This window comes from Mustelus asterias, chromosome 13, assembly GCF_964213995.1.
Source record: "Mustelus asterias chromosome 13, sMusAst1.hap1.1, whole genome shotgun sequence".
Lineage (NCBI taxonomy): Eukaryota > Metazoa > Chordata > Chondrichthyes > Carcharhiniformes > Triakidae > Mustelus > Mustelus asterias.
The window spans coordinates 50,709,527-50,731,763 of record NC_135813.1 but is presented as its reverse complement, the minus strand read 5'-3'; the positions used below and the strand labels follow the sequence as shown (position 1 = coordinate 50,731,763).

The window sequence follows — 22,237 nt, the reverse complement described above, 5'->3', positions numbered from 1 at the left end:
TCAGTTTGGAAGGGAGAACAAAAGAACAGTATTATTTAAATGGAGAAAAATTTCAGAAAGCTGCAACACAAAGGAACTTGGGGCTACTTGTGCATGAAACACAGAAAGCTAGCACACAGGTACAGCAGGTAATCAAAGTTTTAAAAGTTTCTTTATTAGTGTCACAAATAGGCTTACATTAACACTGCAATGAAGTTACTGTGAAAATCCCCCAGTCGCCACACTCGGGTGCCTGTTCGGGTACACTGGGAGAATTTGTCATGGCCAATGCACCTAACCAGGATGTCTTTCGGACTGTGGGAGGAAACTGGAGCACCTGGAGGAAACCCATGCAGACATGGGGAGAACGTACAGACTCCATACAGACAGAGACCCAAGCTGGGATTCGAACCCAGGTCCCTGGCGCTGTGAGGCAGCAGTGCTAACCACTGTGCCACGCTAAGGCTAATGGAATATTGACCCTTATTTCAAGGGGGTTGGAGTATAAGAGTAGGGAAGTCTTGCTGCAACTGTACAAGATACTGGTGATACCACATCTGGAGTGCTGAAAGCAGTTTTGGTCCCCTTATTTGAGGAAAGATATTATTTGATTGGAGGCAGTTCAGAGAAGGTTCACTAGGATGGAGGGATTGTCTTAAAAAGGAAAGGTTAAACAGGCTGGGACTCTACTCATTGGAATCTAGGAGAATGAGAGGTGATCTCATTGAAACATATCGGATTCATAAGAGGTTCGACACGGTAAATGCTGAGAGGATGGTTCCCCTCATGGGAGAGTCTCAGATCAGAGGGAATAGTCTCAGGATAAAGGGGCACCAATTTAAGACTGAGATGAGGAGGAATTTCTTCTCTCTGAGGGTTGTGCTTGAATCTCTTTGCCACAGTGAGCTGTTGGGCAGAGTCCGTGTGTATATTAAAGGCTGAGATAAATCGATTTCTGATCAGCAAGGGAATCTAGGGTTACAGGGAAAGGGTAGGAAAATGGACATGAAGACTGTCGGTCGGATCAGCCATTCCATTGAATGGCGGAGCAGGCTTGAGAGGCCAATCAGCCTACTCCTGTTCCTCTTTCTTATGGTCTTAAAATGGTGGAGAGACAGACAGACGAAGAAAACTGAGAGACAGCGAGAGAGCGAGAGAGAGAGAGGGACACAGTCCAGAGTGAAATAAAGAGTGGGAGTGAGAGAGAGAAACAGAGGTTCGGATTTTACCATCATGTTGTGCCCGTTTTAGGGTACAACGCTGCCGTAAAGTGGGGCATAAAGCGATTAGCACGATCGGTGCCGGTTTTCGCGACCGGTGCCATTTTACGACAATACAATTTCTGGTGCGGTCAACCTCTTGCTGGAAATGGGTGTGAGACAGGTTAATTTATTGAAATTGATGCGAAGAAACATTTGGATCTCATTAGTGAGCCCAACGGTGAGGAATACACATTCTCCCCATGAACAGGGAGCAGTCGACTTGGCCTTGCCAGTCGAACTGGAGGCCAGTGAGGCTTCCCGGAGAGGCCGAGGCAAGGGGGAGTGCCCCTGGGCAGTGCCGGACTCGCAATGCCACTCTGGCACCTGGGCAATAGCAACTGGGGAGGGCCAGCGTGGGGCCAATGGGGGAGGGGTCAGTGGGGGAAGAGCAGCGGGGAAGGAGGCGCGCGAAGGGATAGGCGAGGGAGGGGGCCGGGGGCCAGAGCAGGGGGGGACAGGGGCCAGAGAGGGGGGGGGCAGCCAGAGGGGGGGGGGGGGGGCAGCCGGAGGGGGGGTGGGGCAGCCAGAGGGGGGGGGGAGGTCTGGGGGGGGGGGGGGTCGGGGGCCAGAGAGGGGGGTGGGGGCAGACCGGGGGGCAAAGGGGGGGGGGCGGGGGCAGGGGCCAGCGGGGGGGGGGCGGGGGCCGGGGAGAGGGGCGGGGGCCGGGGAGGGGGGAGGGGGCCGGAGGGGGGGGCGGGGAGGGCACCAGAGTGGGGGGGGCGCGGGTTCCGGGGGGCGGCGCCAGAGGGGGGGGCCGGCGCCAGAGGGGGGCCGGCACCAGTGGGGGGGGGGGAGGGCGGGGGCCAGAGGGCGGGGGGGGGGGGGGGGGGGAGGCAGGGGCCGGGGGGGGCGGTGGGGGCCAGAGGGGGGGGGGGGTGGGGGCCAGAGGGGGGGGAGCGGTGGGGGCCAGAGGGGGGGGCCGCGGGGGCCAGAGGGGGGGGGGGCGGCGGGTGCCAGAGGGGGGGGGGGGGCGGCGGGGGCCAGGGGGGGGGTGGTGTGCGGGGGCCAGAGGGGGGGGGGGGAGTCGGGGGCCAGAGGGGGTGGGGGGGTCGGGGGCCAGAGGGTGTGGGGGGCGGGGGCCAGAGGGTGTGGGGGGGCGGGGGCCAGAGGGTGTGGGGGGGCGGGGGCCAGAGGGGGTGGGGGGGCGGGGGCCAGAGGGGGTGGGGGGGCGGGGGCCAGAGGGGGTGGGGGGGCGGGGGCCAGAGGGGGTGGGGGGGCGGGGGCCAGAGGGGGTGGGGGGGCGGGGGCCAGAGGGGGTGGGGGGGCGGGGGCCAGAGGGGGTGGGGGGGCGGGGGCCAGAGGGGCTGGGGGGGCGGGGGCAAGAGGGGGTGGGGGGGCGGGGGCAAGAGGGGGTGGGGGGGCGGGGGCAAGAGGGGGTGGGGGGGCGGGGGCCAGAGGGGGTGGGGGGGTGGGGGCCAAAGGGCTTGGGGGGGCGGGGGCCAGAGGGGGTGGGGGGGCGGGGGCCAGAGGGGGTGGGGGGGGCGGGGGCCAGAGGGGGTGGGGGGGCGGGAGCCGGAGGGGTAGGTGGGCGGGGGCCAGAGGGGGAGGGGGGGCGGGGGCCAGAGGGGGAGGGGGGGCGGGGGCCAGAGGGGGAGCGGGCCAGAGGCGGGGGGAGTGCGGGGGACAGAGGGGGGGTGCGGGGGCCATGAGGGGGGGGGTGCAGGGGCCAGAGGGGGGGGTGCGGGGGCCGGGGGGGGGGGGGTGAGGGGGCCGGGGGGGGGATGCGGGGGCCAGAGAGGGGGGGGGCGGGGGCAGGGGCCAGAGTGAGGGGGAGGGGGGCGGGGTCCGAGGGGGGGGGGGCGGCTGGGGCCGGGAGGTGGGGCGGGGTCCAGAGAGGGGGGGGCGGGGGCCAGAGCGGGGGGGGCGGGGTCCGGGGGCCAGAGAGGGGGGGCGGGGTCCAGAGAGGGGGGGCGGGGGCCAGAGGGGGGGGGCGGAGGCCAGAGAGGGGGGGGGGGGCGGAGGCTGGTAGGGGGGCGGGGGCCAGAGTGGGGGGGGGGGCCGGGGCCAGAGGGAGGGGGGGGCGGGGGTCAGAGGGAGGGGGGGGCGGGAGCCAGAGGGGGAGCGGGGGCCAGAGGGGGAGGGCGGTGCGGGGGCCAGAGGGGGGGGGGGGGGGGGTGGTGCGGGGGCCAGAGGGGGGGGGCGCAGGGGCCAGGGGGAGTGGGCAGGGGCGCGGGCCAGAGGGAAGGGTGGCGGGGTCCAGAGGGGATGGGGCGGGGGCCATGGGGGGGTGGGGCGGGGCCAGAGTGGGTGAGGCGGGGCCCAGAGGGGGTGGAGGGGCAGGGGCAAGAGGGGGAGGGGCAGGAGCCAGAGGGGGGGGGGGTGCGGGGGCCAGAGGGGGGGAGCGGGGGCCAGAGTGGGTGGTGGGGGCCAGAGGGTGGGGGGCAGGGGCCAGAGGGGGTGGGGGGGCGGGGGCTAGAGGGGGTCGGGTGGCGGGGGCCAGAGGGGGTGGGGGGGCGGGGGCCAGAGGGGGTGGGGAGGCGGGGGCCGGAGGGGGAGGGGGGCGTGGGCCGGAGGGGGAGGGGGGCGGGGGCCAGAGGGGGAGAGGGGCGGGGGCCAGAGCGGGGGGGTGGGGTGGGGTGCAGGCCAGAGGGGGAGGGGGGGGCGCGGGCCAGAGGGGGAGGGTGGGGCGCGGGCCAGAGGGGGAGCGGGCCAGAGGCGGGGGGAGTGCGGGGGACAGAGGGGGGGGTGCAGGGGCCAGAGGGTGGGGGGGTGCGGGGGCCAGAGGGGGGGGTGCGGGGGCCAGAGGAGGGGGTGCGGGGGCCAGAGGAGGGGGTGCGGGGGCCAGAGGGGGGGGGTGCGGGGGCCGGGGGGGGATGCGGGGGCCAGAGAGGGGGGGGGACAGGGGGACGCAGGGGCAAGAGGGGGCAGGGAGGGGGGCGGGGGCAGGGGCCAGAGTGATGGGGGGTCGGGGTCCAGAGGGGGGGGGGGCGGGGTCCAGAGAGGGGGGGGCGGGGGCCAGAGCAGGGGGGTCGGGGGCCAGAGAGGGGGTGGGGGGCCAGAGCGGGGGGGTCGGGGGCCAGAGAGGGGGGGGGGAGGGGTGGGGTCCAGAGAGGGGGGAGCGGGGGCCAGAGAGGGGGGGGGCGGGGGTCAGGGAGGGGGGGGTGGAGGCCGGGGGGGGGGGGGGGGGGTCAGAGGGTGGGGGGGCGGGAGCCAGAGGGGGAGCGGGGGCCAGAGGGGGAGGTCGGTGCGGGGGCCGGGGGGGGTGCGGGAGCCAGAGGGGGGGGGGGCAGGGGCGCGGGCCAGAGGGAAGGGTGGCGGCGTCCAGAGGGGATGGGGCGGGGGCCATGGGGAGTGGGGCGGGGGCCAGAGGGGGTGGGGCGGGGGCCAGAGGGGGTGGGGCGGGGGCCAGAGGGGGTGGGGCGGGGCCCAGAGGGGGTGGGGCGGGGCCCAGAGAGGGTGGAGGGGCGGGGGCCAGAGGCTGGGGGGGGCGGGGGCCAGTGGGGGGAGCGGGGGCCAGAGGGGGTGGGGGGCGGGGGCCAGAGGGGGTGGGGGGCGGGGGCCAGAGGGGGTGGGGGGCGGGGGCCAGAGGGGGTGGGGGGGCGGGGGCCAGAGGGGGTGGGGGGGCGGGGGCCAGAGGGGGTGGGGGGGCGGGGGCCAGAGGGGGTGGGGTGGTGGGGGCCAGAGGGGGTGGGGGGCGGGGGCCAGAGGGTGTGGGGGGGCGGGGGCCAGAGGGGTTGGGGGCCAGAGGGGGTGGGGGGGCGGGGGCCAGAGGGGGTGGGGGGGCGGGGGCCAGAGGGGTGGGGGGGCGGGGGCCAGAGGGGGTGGGGGGGCGGGGGCCAGAGGGGATGGGGGGGCGGGGGCCAGAGGGGGTGGGGGGGCGGGGGCCAGAGGGGGTGGGGGGGCGGGGGCCAGAGGGGGTGGGGGGGCGGGGGCCAGAGGGGGTGGGGGGCGGGGGCCAGAGGGGGTGGGGGCCAGAGTGGGTGGGGGGGGGAAGTGCGGGGGCCAGAGGGGGGGGGTGCGGGGGCCACAGTGGGGGGGGGGGTTGCGGTGGCCAGAGGGGGGGGCGTGCGGGGGCCAGAGGGGGGGGGGGGGGCGCCGGATGGGGGGGGAGGAGGTGCGGGGGCTGGGAGGGGGGGATGCGGTGGCCAGAGGGGGGGGGGGGAAAAGGGGGGCGCGGGGGCTTGGGCCAGTGTGAGGGGGGGGCGGGGTCCGGGGGGGGGGGGGGGTGCGGGGGCCAGGAGGGGGGGGCAGGGGCCAGAAGGGGGGGCGGGGGCCAGAAGGGGGGGCGGGGGCCAGAAGGGGGGGCGGGGGCCAGAAGGGGGGGCGGGGGCCAGGGGGAGGGGGCAGGCGCCAGAGGGAGGGACGGGGACCACAGGGTGGGGCCGCCAGAGGGGGGGTTGGCGGGCACCAGAGGAGGGGCCAGCGCCGGAGGGGGTGGGCGACAGACGAGGGGGCGGGTGCCAGAGGCGGGGCGGGGCCAGAAACCAGAGGGGGGGCCGCATGCCAGAGTGGGGGCGGGCGCCAGACGAGGGGGCGGGCGGCAGAGGAGGGGGCGTTCGGCAGAGGGGTGGGCGTTCGGCAGAGGGGTGGGAGGGCGCCAGAGGGAGTAGCCGGCATCAGAGGGGGGGGGGGGGGGTCGTGCACCGGGGGGGGGGGGGGGGGGGGGGGTCGTGCACCAGAGGGGGGGGGTCGTGCACCGTGGGGGTGGTCGTGCACCGGAGGGGGAGGAGGGGAGGGGGGGGGACGTGCATCAGAGGGGGGGGGGGGGGGGTCGGGAGCCGGGGGGGGGGGGGGGGGGGGGGGGGGTCGGGAGCCGGGGGTGGGGGGGGGGGGGCGGGCGCCGGGGCAGGCACCAGAGGGGAGGGAGCGGGCGCCCGAGCGAGGGGGGCGGGCGCCAGAAGGCACGTGAGGGGAGCGGGCGCCAGAGCGGGGGTGGGCGCGAGAGAGGGGGCGGGCGCGAGAGAGGGGGCGGGTGCGAGAGAGGGGGCGGGCGCGAGAGAGGGGGCGGGCGCGAGAGAGGGGGCGGGCGCGAGAGAGGGGGCGGGCGCGAGAGACAGGGTGGACGCGAGAGACAGGGGGGGCATGAGAGGGGGGGGCATGAGAGAGGGGGCATGAGAGAGGGGGGCATGAGAGAGGGGGGCATGAGAGAGGGGGGCATGAGAGAGGGGGGCATGAGAGAGGGGGGCATGAGAGAGGGGGGCATGAGAGAGGGGGGCATGAGAGAGGGGGGGCATGAGAGAGGGAGGGCATGAGAGAGGGGGGGCATGAGAGAGGGGGGGCATGAGAGAGGGGGGCATGAGAGAGGGGGGCATGAGAGAGGGGGGCATGAGAGAGGGGGGCATGAGAGAGGGGGGCATGAGAGAGGGGGGCATGAAAGAGGGGGGCATGAGAGAGGGGGGCATGAGAGAGGGGGGGCATGAGAGAGGGGGGCATGAGAGAGGGGGGCATGAGAGAGGGGGGGCATGAGAGAGGGGGGCATGAGAGAGGGCGGGCATGAGAGAGGGCGGGCATGAGAGAGGGCGGGCATGAGAGAGGGCGGGCATGAGAGAGGGCGGGCATGAGAGAGGGCGGGCATGAGAGAGGGCGGGCATGAGAGAGGGCGGGCATGAGAGAGGGCGGGCATGAGAGAGGGCGGGCATGAGAGAGGGCGGGCATGAGAGAGGGCGGGCATGAGAGAGGGCGGGCATGAGAGAGAGCGGGCATGAGAGAGGGCGGGCATGAGAGAGGGCGGGCATGAGAGAGGGGATGGGCGAGACAGACAGGGAGATACAGAGAGAAAGACTGTGAGAGACCGAATGTGAGAGAGAGAGCACGAGAGAGAAAGACAGACAGCAGTGGAGGGAGAGAGATCGTACCAGAATGGGAGCAAGCGAATCAGCAAATACGCACACGAGTCAGTGAGACTCTGAGAGTGAGTGAGTGCATGCATTTAAGTAATTTGATAAGGTTCACCATGGTAGGCTTCTGCAGAAAATGCAGATGTATGGGATTGGGGGTGATCTAGGAAATTGGATCAGGAATTGGCTAGCGGATAGGAAACAGAGGGTGGTGGTTGATAGTAAATATTCATCATGGAGTGCGGTTACAAGTGGTGTACCTCAGGGATCTGTTTTGGGGCCACTGCTGTTTGTAATATTTATTAATGATCTGGATGAGGGTATAGTTGGGTGGATTAGCAAATTTGCTGATGACACCAAAGTCGGTGGTGTGGTAGACAGTGAGGAAGGGTGTCGTAGTTTGCAGGAAGACTTAGACAGGTTGCAAAGTTGGGCCGAGAGGTGGCGGATGGAGTTTAATGCAGAGAAGTGTGAGGTAATTCACTTTGGTAGGAATAACAGATGTGTTGAGTATAGGGCTAACGGGAGGACTTTGAATAGTGTGGAGGAGCAGAGGGATCTAGGTGTATGTGTGCATAGATCCCTGAAAGTTGGGAATCAAGTAGATAAGGTTGTTAAGAAGGCATATGGTGTCTTGGCGTTTATTGGTAGGGGGATTGAATTTAGGAGTCGTAGCGTTATGTTGCAACTGTACACAACTCTGGTGCGGCCGCACTTGGAGTACTGTGTGCAGTTCTGGTCCCCACATTACAGGAAGGATGTGGAGGCTTTGGAGAGGGTGCAGAGGAGGTTTACCAGGATGTTGCCTGGTATGGAGGGGAGATCCTATGAGGAGAGGCTGAGGGATTTGGGATTGTTTTCGCTGGAAAGGCGGCGGCTAAGAGGGGATCTTATTGAAACATATAAGATGATTAGAGGTTTAGATAGGGTGGATAGTGATAGCCTTTTTCCTCTGATGGAGAAATCCAGCACGAGGGGGCATGGCTTTAAATTGAGGGGGGGTAGTTATAGAACCGATGTCAGGGGTAGGTTCTTTACCCAGAGGGTGGTGAGGGATTGGAATGCCCTGCCAGCATCAGTAGTAAATGCGCCTAGTTTGGGGGCGTTTAAGAGATCCGTAGATAGGTTCATGGACGAAAAGAAATTGGTTTAGGTTGGAGGGTCACAGTTTTTTTTTTAACTGGTCGGTGCAACATCGTGGGCCGAAGGGCCTGTTCTGCGCTGTAATGTTCTATGTTCTATGTTCTAATTACGTAGCAGAGAGTGTGTATGAGAGCAAGTGAGAGTAACTGAATGCGAGTGAGTGAATGTGTGACTGAGTGAGTGTGTTGGAGTGAGTGAGAGAACCCTGATACTCGGTGTGAGCTGAGATGCAACACACAGACAGGTCACAGGTTGTGCTGTACAGGACGAACACACACACACACGAGCGCATACACACACGAGCGCGCGCATGCACACACGAGCGCACGCATGCACACACGAGCGCACGCAAGCACACACGAGCGCACGCAAGCACACACGAGTGCACGCACGCACACACGAGCGCACGCACGCACACACGAGCGCACGCACGCAGACACACACACACACACACACGAGTGCACGCACGCACACACGAGCGCACGCGCACACACACACGAGTGCGCGCACATACACGAGCGCGCGCACACACACGAGCGCGCACACACACACGAGCGCGCACACACACACGAGCGCGCGCACACACACGAGCGCGCGCACACACACGAGCGCGCACACACACACGAGCGCGCACACACACACGAGCGCGCACACACACACGAGCGCGCACACACACACGAGCGCGCACACACACACGAGCGCGCACACACACACGAGCGCGCACACACACACGAGCGGCACACACACACGAGGGCGCACACACACACGAGCGCGCACACACACGAGCGCGCAGACACACGAGCGCGCACACACACACGAGCGCGCACACACACACGAGCGCGCACACACACACGAGTGCGCACACACACGAGCACGCACACACACACGAGCACGCACACACACGAGCACGCACACACACACGAGCGCGCGCACACACACGAGCGCGTGCACACACACGAGCGCGCGCACACACACGAGCGTGCGCACACACGAGGGCGCACACACACACGAGCGCGCACACACACGAGCGCACACACACGAGCGCGCACACACGCACGAGCGCGCACACACGAGCGCGCACACACACGAGCGTGCACACACGAGCGCGCACACACACACGAGCGCGCACACACACACGAGCGCACACACACACACGAGCGCGCACACACGAGCGCACGCACACACGAGCACACGCACGCGCACACACACACACACGAGTGCACACACACACACACGAGCGCGCACACACACGAGCGCTCACACACACACACACACGAGCGCACACACACACACAAGCGCGCGCACACACAGGCGCGCACACACACGGGCGCGCACACACACGGGCGCGCACACACACGGACGCGCACACACACGAGCGCACACACACACGAGCGCACACACACACGAGCGCACACACACACGAGCGCGCACACACACACGAGCGCACACACACACGAGCGCACACACACACGAGCGCACACACACACGAGCGCACACACACACACGAGCGCACACACACACGAGCGCACACACACACGAGCGCACACACACACGAGTGCACACACACACGAGCACCCCCTCCGACAGCCTCCATTCCAGTGATTTGATTTAATATTGTCACATGGACGGTGAAAAGTATTGTTTCTTGTGCACTATCCGGGCAAATCATACCGTCCATAGAGAAGGAAAGGAGAGAGTGCAGAATGTAGTGTTACAGTCATAGCTAGGGTGTAGAGAAAGATCGACTTAGTGTGACAGGTCCATTCAAAATTCTGACGGCAGCAGGGAAGAAGCTGTTAATAGAATCATAGAAACCCCATAGTGCAGAAAGAGGCCATTCGGCCCATTGAGTCTGCACCGACCACAATCCCACCCAGGCCCTACCCCCATATCCCTACATATTTTACCCACTAATCCCTCTAATCTACGCATCCCAGGACACTAAGGGGCAATTTTAGCATGGCCAATCAACCTAACCCGCACATCTTTGGACTGTGGGAGGAAACCGGAGCACCCGGAGGAAACCCACGCAGACACAAGGAGAATGTGCAAACTCCACACAGACAGTGACCCAAGCCGGGAATCGAACCCAGGTCCCTGGAGCTGTGAAGCAGCAGTGCTAACCACTGTGCTACCGTGCCGCCCATGAGTCGGTTGGTACGTGATCTCAGACTATTGTATCTTTTTCCCAACAGACGAAGGTGGAAGAGAGAATGTCCGCAGTGCGTGGGGTCCTTAATTACACTGGCTGTTTTTCCGAGGCAACGGGAAGTGTCGACAGCGTCAATGGATGGGAGGCTGGTTTGCGTGATGGATTGGGCTTCATTCACGACCTTTTGTCATTTCTTGCGGTCTTGGGCAGAGCAGGAGCCAGACCAAGCTGTGATACAACCAGAAAGAATGCATCTGTAAAAATTGGTGAGAGTCGTAGCAGATGTCAAATTTCCTTCGTCTTCTGAGAAAGTAGAGGCGTTGGTGGGCTTTCTTAACTATAGTGTCGGCATGGGGGGACCAGGACAGGTTGTTGGTGATCTGGACACCTAAAAACTTGAAGTTCCCCACCATTTCTACTTCGTCCCCATTGATGTAGACAGGGGCATGTTCTCCACCACGCTTCCTGAAGTCGATGACAATCTCCTTCATTTTGTTGACATTGAGGGAGAGATTATTGTTGCCGCACCAGTTCACCATATTCTTTCTCGCTTTCCTGTACTCTGTCTCGTCATTGTTTGAGATCCGACCCACTATGTTGATGTCATCAGCAAACTTGAAAATCGAGTTGGAGGGGAATTTGGCCACACAGTCATAGGTGTATAAGGAGTATAGTAGGGGGCCGAGAACACAGCCTTGTGGGGCACTGATGTTGAGGATGATCGTGGAGGAGCTGTTGTTGCCTATCCTTACTGATTGTGGTCTGTGAGTTAGGAAGTTCAAGATCTAGTCGCAGAGGGAGGAGCCGAGGCCCAGGCCCAGGAGTTTGGAGATGAGTTTCATAGGTATAACGGTGTTGAAAGCTGAGCTGTAGCCAATAAATAGGAGTCTGACGTAGGGTCTTTGTTATCTAGGTGTTCCAAGGTTGAGTGCAGGGCCAGGGAGATGGCGTCTGCTGTGGACCTGTTGCGGTGATAGGTGAACTGTAGTGGATCCAGGCAATCTTGGAGGCTGGAATTGATTCGTGCCATGACTAACCTTTCGAAGCACTTCATGATGGATGTCAGAGCCACCAGACGATAGTCATTAAAGCACGCTGCTTGGCTTTTCTTTGGTACCGGGATGATGGTCATCTTCTTGAAGGAGATAGGGACCTCAGATTGTTGTAAAGAGAGGTTGAAGATGTCTGCGAATACCCCCGCCAGCTAATCCAGGCAGTATCTGAGTGCTCGCCCAGGTATCCCATCCGGGCCAGTCACTTTCTTGGGTTGACCTTCGAGAAAGCTACTCTGACATCTGCAAAGATGACCCGAGATACAGGTTCATCTGAGGCCTCCAGGATGGAGGGCGTGCTCTCGCTGACATCTTGCTCAAAACGGGGAGGAAAACCCAAGACAAAAGGGAACCCACTTCCAAGCCCCACATTTGCATCAGTGCCAAGGCCGATTTGGAGTCTGTGCCACCAGTCATGGTGGCCACGTCAATTTCAGTTAAACACGACTCCTTACCACAGCCCTGACCCACACTTCCCCCTTCCCTGGTGAGCACGGTTTGAGATTTCATCTTTCTCTGGCTCAGCTTCCTAAATGAAAAGGCAAAGAACATTTTATTGATCAATTGATGCCAAGGCTGTGTTGGCACTAGAAGGGTACTTTGGAATTGAGAGGCACAATCATAGAAACCATACAGTACAGAAAGAGGCCATTCGGCCCATCGAGTCTGCACTGACCACAATCCCACCCAGGCCCTACCCCCATATCCCTACATATTTTACCCGCTAATCCCTCTAATCTACGCATCCCAGGACACTAAGGGGCAATTTTTAGCATGGCCAATCAACCTAACCCGCACATCTTTGGACGGCACATTGGCAAGCATTACTGCCTCACAGCTCCAGGGACCTGAGTTCAATTCCCGGCTTGAGTCACTATTTGTGTGGAGTTTGCACATTCTCACCGTGTCTGCGTGGGTTTCCTCCAGGTGCTCTGGTTTCTTCCCACACTCCAAAGATATGTGGATTAGGTTGATTGGCCATGCTAAATTACCCATTAGTGTCCCAGGATGCGTAGGTTAGAGGGATTAGCAGGGTAAATATGTGGGGTTACAGGGATAGGGCCGAGGTGGGATTGTTATCGGTGCAGACTCAATGGGCTGAGTGGCTTCATTCTGCGCTGTAGGGTTTCTTTCTTTCTAATGGTATTTACACAGGAATTTTTATTTTTAGAATAGGTTTTCAGGCCAACTGGAACTCACCGGCACCTTGACTCATTGGTTATTTACAAGTGTGATTTTACGCAGCGAGTGTGCAAAACTGCTGGAATTGTCACTGTCAATTCCTGACATCCATATATGTGCAGTCTGCAGCAGAGGTCGCTAGACACTAGTAATGACTAAAGGCCATGGCTGACTTTTCCATCCCTAGCCCAGGGACAATAAACTCAACCATGACTTCCATGTGTCACCAATTCTGAGATCAGATGGCACAGCACAGACTAGCAGTTAAGTCTGCATGAATTAGTGCTGGTACCACAGCAGGCATTGTGTTTACCTTGGTCAAGCAGAGGAGTTATTAAGCATCTCTCAGCGACGTGCCTTGAGCTGACCATACCTTTGGATGTTGGCAGTGTTCATCACTGGATGGCACCATGAATCCAGCAGTTGCAGCAAACAATGCTGTAACTCCGGATAATCAGCGACATAGGCCTCCACCAGATTCACTTTATCCTGAAGCAACAATGGAATGCACATCTGCAAAAGAGAATTGAATTGTTAGTGGAGGTTCCTTCCATTGGAGAGCAAATGAAGAATAGAAAGAGCCCAGATCCTGGCATTCAATCGACGAGAAACAGTTTGTCTTGATCTATTTCCACATAACTCTCCTGCCCAGAGTTCACAGACAGCAGCAGTTTCATATTCCTCCTGGTAGGCACCTCACAATTTGAACTTTAGCTGGCAATATACATTTAAACTCTGCTCCTAAGAGAGTATCTTACAGAGATTTACAGAGGGGCAGGACACTCAGCAGGCAATGTAGGGAGTAAGGAGGTGAAAGGCCCTTCTGGTTTAGGGCGGCACAGTAGCACAGTGGTTAGCACTGCTGCTTCACAGCTCCAGGGTCCCGGGTTCGATTCCCGGCTCGGGTCACTGTCTGTGTGGAGTTTGCACATTCTCCACTGACCTGGAATACAAAGGGAAGTGAACCATTGTCATATGGTATGAAGAGATGACCATGCCTCAAGGATACCAGCTTTGCACTGACACCCAAGTCAATGAAGCTAACACCAGCATCTCTCTGCTCCTTGCCCACATTGTCAAGGGCACGTTGCATGAGCAGCACATCCATCCTTACACTGGTCAGTGACCTTGGCTAATGTGCTTGGCACGTTACTAATGGGAAAACAAGCAGATACTACACGTTCTGTCGCATTGCCTTGGGAATCCAATAAAGACTAACTAGTAACACATTGGCCTAATGTTGCCTGCAAAGGTGAGATGTCCCACACTGTGTCAAGAGGCACAATCAAAGAAGTGAACACTAACTATTCTCAAGGTACGAAAAGTTGAATCAAAGTATTGGATTTTAAGCTGTGTCTTAAAGGAAAAGAGAGATCTAGAAGTGGAGAGGTTTAAGTGGAGAGCACTTAGGGCCTATATAACTGAAGGCATGGGCGCCAATCATGGAGCGATCAAATTTGGGGTTGCTCAGCAGGTCAGAAATAATATAATGCAGAGGACATGGAGGTTTGTAGGGTGGGAAGAAAATACAGAGATAGGGAGGAGTGAGGCCATGGAGTAATTTAAAACAAAGACGGAAATTTTAAAATTACCAGTGGATTAGTGAACACAGTGACATTGGGTAAATGGGACTTGGTGCGATGAAGGACACGGGCAGAGTTTTGGATGATCTCAAGTTTACGGAGGGGAGGAAGCAGGAGGCCACACAGGAGAGTGAAATAGGCAAGTTTGGAGGTAACATGTGGATCAGAGTTTCAGCATTAGATGAGCTGACACAGAGGAGGAATCAAACAATGTTATGACAGTGGTTTAGATTTTCTCAGTGATGGTGTAGATATATGGTAGGAAGTTTTTCTCAAGGTCAAGTATGACATCCCTATTGTTAACAATCTGATTCAACCTCCGAGGTTACCAGGATTTGTAGTTGTTATGGTCCCAGCTGATGCTACTGCGAGACAGGTTCCAGATTGGGACACTGGCTCACAAGACCTTTTTTATTCTTCATGGGATGTGGGTGTCTGGCTGGGTCAACATTTAGTGCCCATCTCTAGTTGCCCGAGGGCAGTTAAGAGTCAACCACATTGCTGTGGATCTGGAGTCACACGTAGGTCAGACCAGGTAAGGACAGAAGATTTCCTTCCCGAAAGGACATTAATGAATTGGATGTGTTTTTATGACAATTGACAATGTTTCATGGTTTATTTCCAGACTTTTACTGAATTCAAATTTCACTATCTGAATTCAAACCCAGGTCCCCAGAACGTCACCTTGGGTTATGAGTCCAGTGACAATACCACTACACCACCACCTCCCAGAACTTTTATATTTTTGTTTAGAAACGTGGATGAAGAGAGTCACAGCACTGCCAATTAACTTTTAACAAAAGAATAAACTATGCATTAAACAAAGTTCCCCCCATGCACAAAGTTCTCCACTGCACTCTAGTTCATTCATCCTAAAGCCCTAACCCCAAGAGCAAGTAAAGATAAGATTTGGATTATTAATATATTTGGAATTTAGTTAAGCTAAACTTTCCATTACTCTAAGCCTGGAGATTCATTGGGAACAATTGACAGATACTGGGCTTTTTTTGCTCTCCCCTCCCAAACTCTTACATTTCCTAACACAAATGCAGCAGTTTGCTTACCTCCTCCACATCCAGCTGTGGCTGCAGCTTCAACTTTATACTCAGTAACACAGCCTGTGGAACAAACACATTCAGGATCTTAAAACAATGCCATTGATCAGTTACCAACAGTCAGTTAGTATTGGAATGTACTTTGTTACAAGTGGTGATGCCCAGTCTTTCTCCTTATTGTGACAATGTGGATGTCTGAGTAAAGGTTGTGGGCACGTGCCAGAAAGGCACCAGTCAGGCAGTCGCATTCGCTCAATTCTTAAACAGGGACTGGGGAAACAGGACACTAACTTGTACACAGAGGAATAAACCAGAAAATAAACTACCAACAACCTATGATGCACCTATCCCAGTAACTTGAGAGAGTGGAATGAGGAACTCAGCAGCTTGCGAAATTGAGGAACTGACTGATTTGCCCACTTATTAATACCAGCAGCTTATTCATTTATTTAGCATTCATGTCAAGAGGGCTAGAATACAAGAGCAGGGATGTACTTCTGAGGCTGTATAAGGCTCTGGTCAGACACCATTTGGAGTATTGTGAGCAGTTTTGGACTCCATATCTAAGGAGGGATGTGTTGGCCTTGGAAAGGGTCCAGAGGAGGTTCACAAGAATGATCCCTGGAATGAAGAGCTTGTCAAACGAGGAATGGTTGGGGACTCTGGGTCTGTACTCGTTGGAGTTTAGAAGGATGAGGGGAGATCTTATTGAAACTTACAGGATACTGCGGGGCCTGGATAGAGTGGACGTGGAGAGAATGTTTCCACTAGTAGGAAAAACTAGAACCAGAAGGCACAACCTCAGGCTAAAGGGACGATCCTTTAAAACGGAGATGAGGAGGAATTTCTTCAGCCAGAGAGTGGTGGATCTGTGGAACACTTTGCTGCAGAAGGCTGTGGAGGCCAGGTCATTGAGTGTCTTTAAGACAGAGATAGATAGGTTCTTGATTGATAAGGGGATCAGGGGTTATGGGGAAAAGGCAGGAGAATGGGGATGAGAAAAAAAATCAGCCATGATTGAATGGCGGAGCAGACTCGATGGGCCGAATGGCCGAATTCTGCTCCTATGTCTTATGGTCTTATTCACTGCTGCACTCACCCTCTCCTTATACACTTCAGCTGCAACACATTGTAAATTTCCCCCTTGATCAAACTTTTGCAACCACTGTAGACCACATTGGATTTTTAATTCCATTTACAGTAAAACAACCAAATGATCCAAAACTTGGACAAAGATGAGCATTCGGTCTGACATGAGGATCAAATCCATAGTTCACAATCCCAGAAGCACCAGGCTGTGACTGGCAGGAGGCGAGGCAGAAATAGGCATTTTGGAATTGTGACGTTAAGTGTATCTTTAAGAAAGGTTTTTTTAAAAATCATGATTTCTGCAGTTCACAGTCTCAGCTGATGTCATTATTGTTGCTGGGTTGGCTACCAGATGCCTTTCTATCGCTCCTCAAGTAGCTTGGATGGGAGTTGTTCGTTTTTACTTTGGGGTTTTTTATAACACTGCATTTTTATGAGGAAAAAAACTGGTTGGCAGGTCAGGTGACAGAAGTTCTTTCATTTTCAGTTCTGAGCTACAGTTTAGTATTAGAAGAGACAGCAAGCTAAAAAGTGATTTCCCTCTCTCCCTGTTATTTTAGAAATTCTGCTGATTGTCTGAAAGAAAAATCTTCCTGCAGTAAAGATTCTGCAGTTGGTGGCTTGACCAGAGAGTCTCTCCCTGGGGTTCTGAGAAGCTGTTTTGACTTCAGCTTGTTCTGAGTAAATCCAGAGTGAATCCAGAGGACTGCAGACTTCAACCAAGGGACTCAATTTCCAGTATCACGTGAGCATTAGTCTTTGTTGTGTTCAACTTGTTTAAAGGATTTTGTTTATGGAAGGTTTTTGTTTCGATTGGAACATCTTCGATATATTCATTAAGGGTTGCCCAATGGGAAGGGAGCGGCAGGGGCTTAAACCCCACTGCCTTAACCCAGACTGGTATTCTGTGGGTCTCTGTGCACTGTAAGCTGTAGATGCTGTTCTCCATTTTGTAAATAAAGAGTTGTGGTGATGGAAGACTGACCTTGGCAAGATTATTACATTGGCGACAAACATTAAAACAAATCTTTTTCTCCAGACACCCTCCGTAGTCAAAAACAAGCAACTCTCCTCCGGAAAGGAAAAAAATGCCTCTCTTTGTAAACTTTGAACCCTATGATGCAAATGGAGAAGCCTGAACCCAATATGCAGTAAGAAATCTCACAACACCAGGTTAAAGTCCAACAGCTTTATTTGGTAGCAGGACGACGGAGCAGCGAGCGCTCCGAAAGCTAGTGGCTTCTGCTACCAAATAAACCTGTTGGACTTTAACCTGGTGTTGTGAGATTTCTTACTGTGTTTACCCCTGTCCAACGCCAGCTACCCCACATCATGGCTCCCAATATGCAGAGCATATGTGTAACTTCTTCTGAGCAAATAATGTTAAGATAGATGTAAAACAGAAGGTAATCTTACTGACAGCACTGCGGGGATCCAACATTCAGCATAAAGCTCCATCATTGGAAAATGCAGAAGAAGGGGCTCAGGAGCTAGAGGCGTCAGGCAGGAGGGACCTTGTGTAACAGTGATCAGTCCACAGTGAGGGTGCTTGTATAAGTAAGATGTCAGAGGCCATTAAACAACATTGGAGCTCAAGCCACATCACCAGGCAGTCAAGGAAAGACAGTGATGGCCTCAAGAATACAAGGGAACATGCCCCAGAAGGTTGTAGATACCAGACCAGAGACTATTGCAAGCACTGCCAAAAGGCACAGCCAAGGCAATGTTATACGAATAGTCAAAACGCATGCTGTTCAGGGAAGAAGCAAAGGCCAGAACTAGACCATATCGTGCAGGTATACTGACTACCAGAGACAGGGACAATGCAACAAAACTGCACCATCACAACAAAGGTCACTCCAGTAACAGCGGAGTTGCTGCTAAATGGTCATCAATTGAAAATGGAGGTGGACATGGGGGCTGCAGTCTCCATTATCGGGGAGCAGACATCTGATCACCTCTGAACTGATATTTAATGCCTGAACCAGCCACCTATATGTGGACCCCCTACAAATAAGGAGCATCACAATAACTTCAGTGACTTGAAGGCAACAATCAGCCTGACTCCCACTCGTCATTGCACAGTGGCAATGACCAAATCTTATGGGGAGAGATCAGCTCCAGCGGATCATAAAGTTATAGAGGTTTACAGCATGGAAACGGGCCCTTTGGCCCAATTTGTCCATGCCGCCCTTTTGTTTTAAACGCCGAAGCTAGTCCCAATTGCCGCATTTGGCCCATATCCCTCTGTACCCATTTTACCCATGTAACTACCTAAATGCTTTTTAAAAGAAAAAATTGTACCCGCCTCTATTACTCCCTCTGGCAGCTTGTTTCAGACACTCACCACCCTCTGTGTGAAAAAATTGCCCCTCTGGACACTTTTGTATCTCTCCCCTCTCACCTTAAACCTATGCCCTTTAGCTTTAGACTCCCCTACCTTTGGGAAAAGTTATTGATTATCTAGCTGATCTATGCCCCTCATTATTTTATAGGCCTCTATAAGATCACCGCTGAGGCTCCTACGCTGCAGAGAAAAAAGTCCCAGTCAGGATATAAATCGGTTGAAGTCTTGGGCGGAGAGATGGCAGATGGAGTTTAATCCGGACAAATGTGAGGTAATGCATTTTGGAAGGTCTAATACAAATAGGAAATATGCAGTAAATGGCAGAGCCCTTAAGAGTATTGATAGGCAGAGGGATCTGGGTGTACAGGTACAAAGGTCACTGAAAGTGGCAAAGCAGGTGGAGAAGATAGTCAAGAAGGCATACGGTATGCTTGCCTTCATCGGCCAGGGCATTGAGTTTAAAAATTGTCAAGTTATGTTGCAGCTTTATAGAACCTTAGTTAGGGCGCACTTGGAATATAGTGTTCAATTCTGGTCGTCACAGTACCAGAAGGATGTGGAGACTTTGGAGAGGGTACAGAAAAGATTTATTAGGAGGTTGCCTTGTATGGAGGGCATTAGCTATGAGGAGAGGTTGGAGAAACTTGGTTTGTTCTCACTGGAACGACGGAGGTTGAGGGGCAACCTAATAGAAGTCTACAAGATTATGCGAGGCATGGACAGAATGGATAGCTAGAAGCTTTTTCCCAGGGTGGAAGAATCAATTACTAGGGGGCATAGGTTTAAGGTGCGAGGGGCAAGGTTTAAAGGAGATGTACGAGGCAGGTGTTTTTACACAGAAGGTGGTGGATGCCTGGAACTCACTGCCGGGAGAGGTAATGGAAGTGGATACAATAGTGACTTTTATGGAGCGTCTTGACAAATACATGAATAGGATGGGAATGGAGGGATATGGTTCCCCGGAAGGGTAGGGGGTTTTAGTTGAGTCGGGCAGCATGGTCGGTGCAGGCTTGGAGGGCCGATGGACATGTTCCTGTGCTGTAATTTTCTTTGTTTTTTTATCCAGCCTCTCCTTATAACTCAAACCATAAAGTCCCGGTAGCATCCTAGTAAATCTTTTCTGCACTCTTTCTAGTTTAATAATATCCTTTCTATAATAGGGTGACCAGAACTGTACACAGTATTCCAAATGTGGCCTTACCAATGTCTTGTACAACTTCAACAAGACGTCCCAACTCCTGTATTCAATGTTCTGACCAATGAAACCAAGCATGCTGAATACCTTCTTCAGGACTCTGTCCACCTGTGACTCCACTTTCAAGGAGCTATGAACATGTACCCCTAGATCTCTTTGCTCTGTAACTCTTCCCAACACCCTACCATTAACTGAGTAAGTCCTGCCCTGGTTCAATCTACCAAAATGCATCACCTTGCATTTATCTAAATTAAACTCCATCTGCCATTCATCAACCCACTGGCCCCTTTGATCAAGATCCCGTTGCAATCAGAGATAACTTGTCCATTATGCCACCAGTCTTGGAATCATCTGCAAGCTTGCTAACCATGGATCAGGCTGAACTGGTTGGAGATCTTCAGGCTGCATGCAGTTCTGAGCAGATGTCCTGGAGTTTTCGAGGAAGGGCTTGGAGGAGCCAAAGCCAAGATCTACATTGACCCCAATGCTAAGTATTTCAGAGCGAGACTGGTTCCATACTCCCTACTGGAAAAGATGGAGACTGAACTCAGACACCTGGAAAATCTAGAAAGACCTGTACTCCAGGTTAGCAGGTGCCAGACATGTTCCCAATGATGGGAAAGTTCAGAACTAAGGGACATAGTTTGAGGATAAGAGGTAAACCTTTTAGTACCAAGGTGAGGAGAAATTTCTTCACCCAGCGAGTGGTGAATGTGTGAAATTCACTACCACAGAAAATAGCTGAGGCCAAAACATTGTCTGATTTCAAGAAATTAGGTATAGCTCTTGAGGCTAAAGGGATCAAGGAATCTGGTGAAAGGGGGGATCAGGATATTGAATTTGATGATCAGCTATGATCAAAGAAAGTGGCCGATTAGGCTCGAAAGGCCGAATGGCCTACTCCTGCTTCTAGTTTCTATGATATGAGCCACGCCTATCTTCAACTTGAATTAGATGAGCCTTCCTGAAAGTATGTTACAATCAACGCGCACAAGGGCCTGCCCTTTGGAGTCTCGTCAGAAGTGCCATCTTCCGCCGGATCATGGAAAACATATTCCAAGGGTTAGCCAAAGTGGCGGTGTGCTTGAATGACATCCTGGTCATGGGTACTTTGGAACAAGAGCACCTGGATGAACCTGTATCTGGGATCACCATTGCAAATGTCAGAGCAGCTTTCTTGAAGGTCAACCCATGGAAAGCAACTGGTCCGGATGGGGTACCCGGACGTGCACTTAGATCCTGCGCGGATCAGCTGGCGGAGGTATTCACAGACATCTTCAACCTCTCTTTGCAACAATCTGAGGTCCCTATTTGCTTCAAGAAGATGACCATCACCCAGGTACCTAAGAAAAACCAAGCAGCGTGCCTTAATGACTATCGGCCAGTGGCTCTGACATCCATAATTATGAAGTGCTTCGAAAGGTTAGTCATAGCACAAATCAATTCCAGCCTCCCGGACTAACTGGATCCATCACAGTTTGCCTAACGCTGCAACAGGTCCACAGTAGATGCCATTTCCCTGGCCCTGCACACACCCCTGGAACACCTAGATAACAAGGACACCTATGTCAGACTCCTATTTACTGACTGCAGCTCAGCCTTCAACACTATTATTCCCACAAAACTCATCTCTAAACTCTGTGGTCTGTGCTTCGGCACCTCCCTCTGCGACTGGATCCTGAACTTCCTAACTCACAGACCACAATCAGTAAGGATAGGCAAACTTAGAAGACATCTTTCAGAAATCGAGAACACAAAGTAAAGGTCATTAAGAAAGCACCAACTCCATGAAACATCTTTCTGGGATTAGTAAATTATTACAGAAAATCTATCCCAATTTGGCCTCCTTATACGTAGCCTCCCACTACAGAGGTCTTGGGAGACACCACAGGTGAAGGCTTTCAATAAAGTTCAACAACTCCTTGCATCCAACTTATTGGCCTATTTTGATCCCAAGAAGGAACTCGTTCTGACATGTGGTGCTTCTCCTGACAGGGTTGGGGAGGTACTGTCACATTACTGGATAGAGAGAACAGGAAGGCCCATTGCAAACATATCCAGGACCCTTTAGGATACTGAGCCGGAATTCTCAGATTGAGAAAGAGGGATGGCAGTCGTATTTGGTGTAAAAGAAGTTCCATCAATACATCTACAGCAGACGTTTCATGATGCTAACTGACCACAAACCCTTACAGAAAATGCTGCAAAATCTCAGCAGGTCTGACAGCACCTGTGGAGAGAGAATAGAGGCAGGGTTTCAAGTCAGGACGAAGGGTCATTCAGACTCAAAATGCTGCCTCTATTCTCTCTCCACAAATGCTGTCAGACCTGCTGAGATTTTCAAGTATTTTTGGGGTTTTTTTCAGATTCCAGCATCCGCAGTATTTTGCTTCTATTTATTTGACCACAAACCCTGTGGGG

The 22,237-nt window shown here is 55.7% G+C and overlaps 1 protein-coding gene across 9 annotated transcripts in view; it reads right to left on the bottom strand.

Moving 5' to 3' along the window:
* The window catches only part of exd3 (exonuclease 3'-5' domain containing 3), a 637,814-nt gene that overhangs the window by 392,173 nt on the left and 223,404 nt on the right, over positions 1 to 22,237 (bottom strand). For all 9 annotated transcript variants that reach the window (XM_078226739.1, XM_078226741.1, XM_078226746.1 and 6 more), the window contains 2 exons: positions 15,195 to 15,248; positions 12,921 to 13,060 (listed from right to left, as the gene is read on the bottom strand). In XM_078226739.1, the coding sequence (XP_078082865.1) occupies positions 12,921 to 13,060; positions 15,195 to 15,248 (194 nt within the window). The remainder of the gene's footprint in view (positions 1 to 12,920; positions 13,061 to 15,194; positions 15,249 to 22,237) is intronic.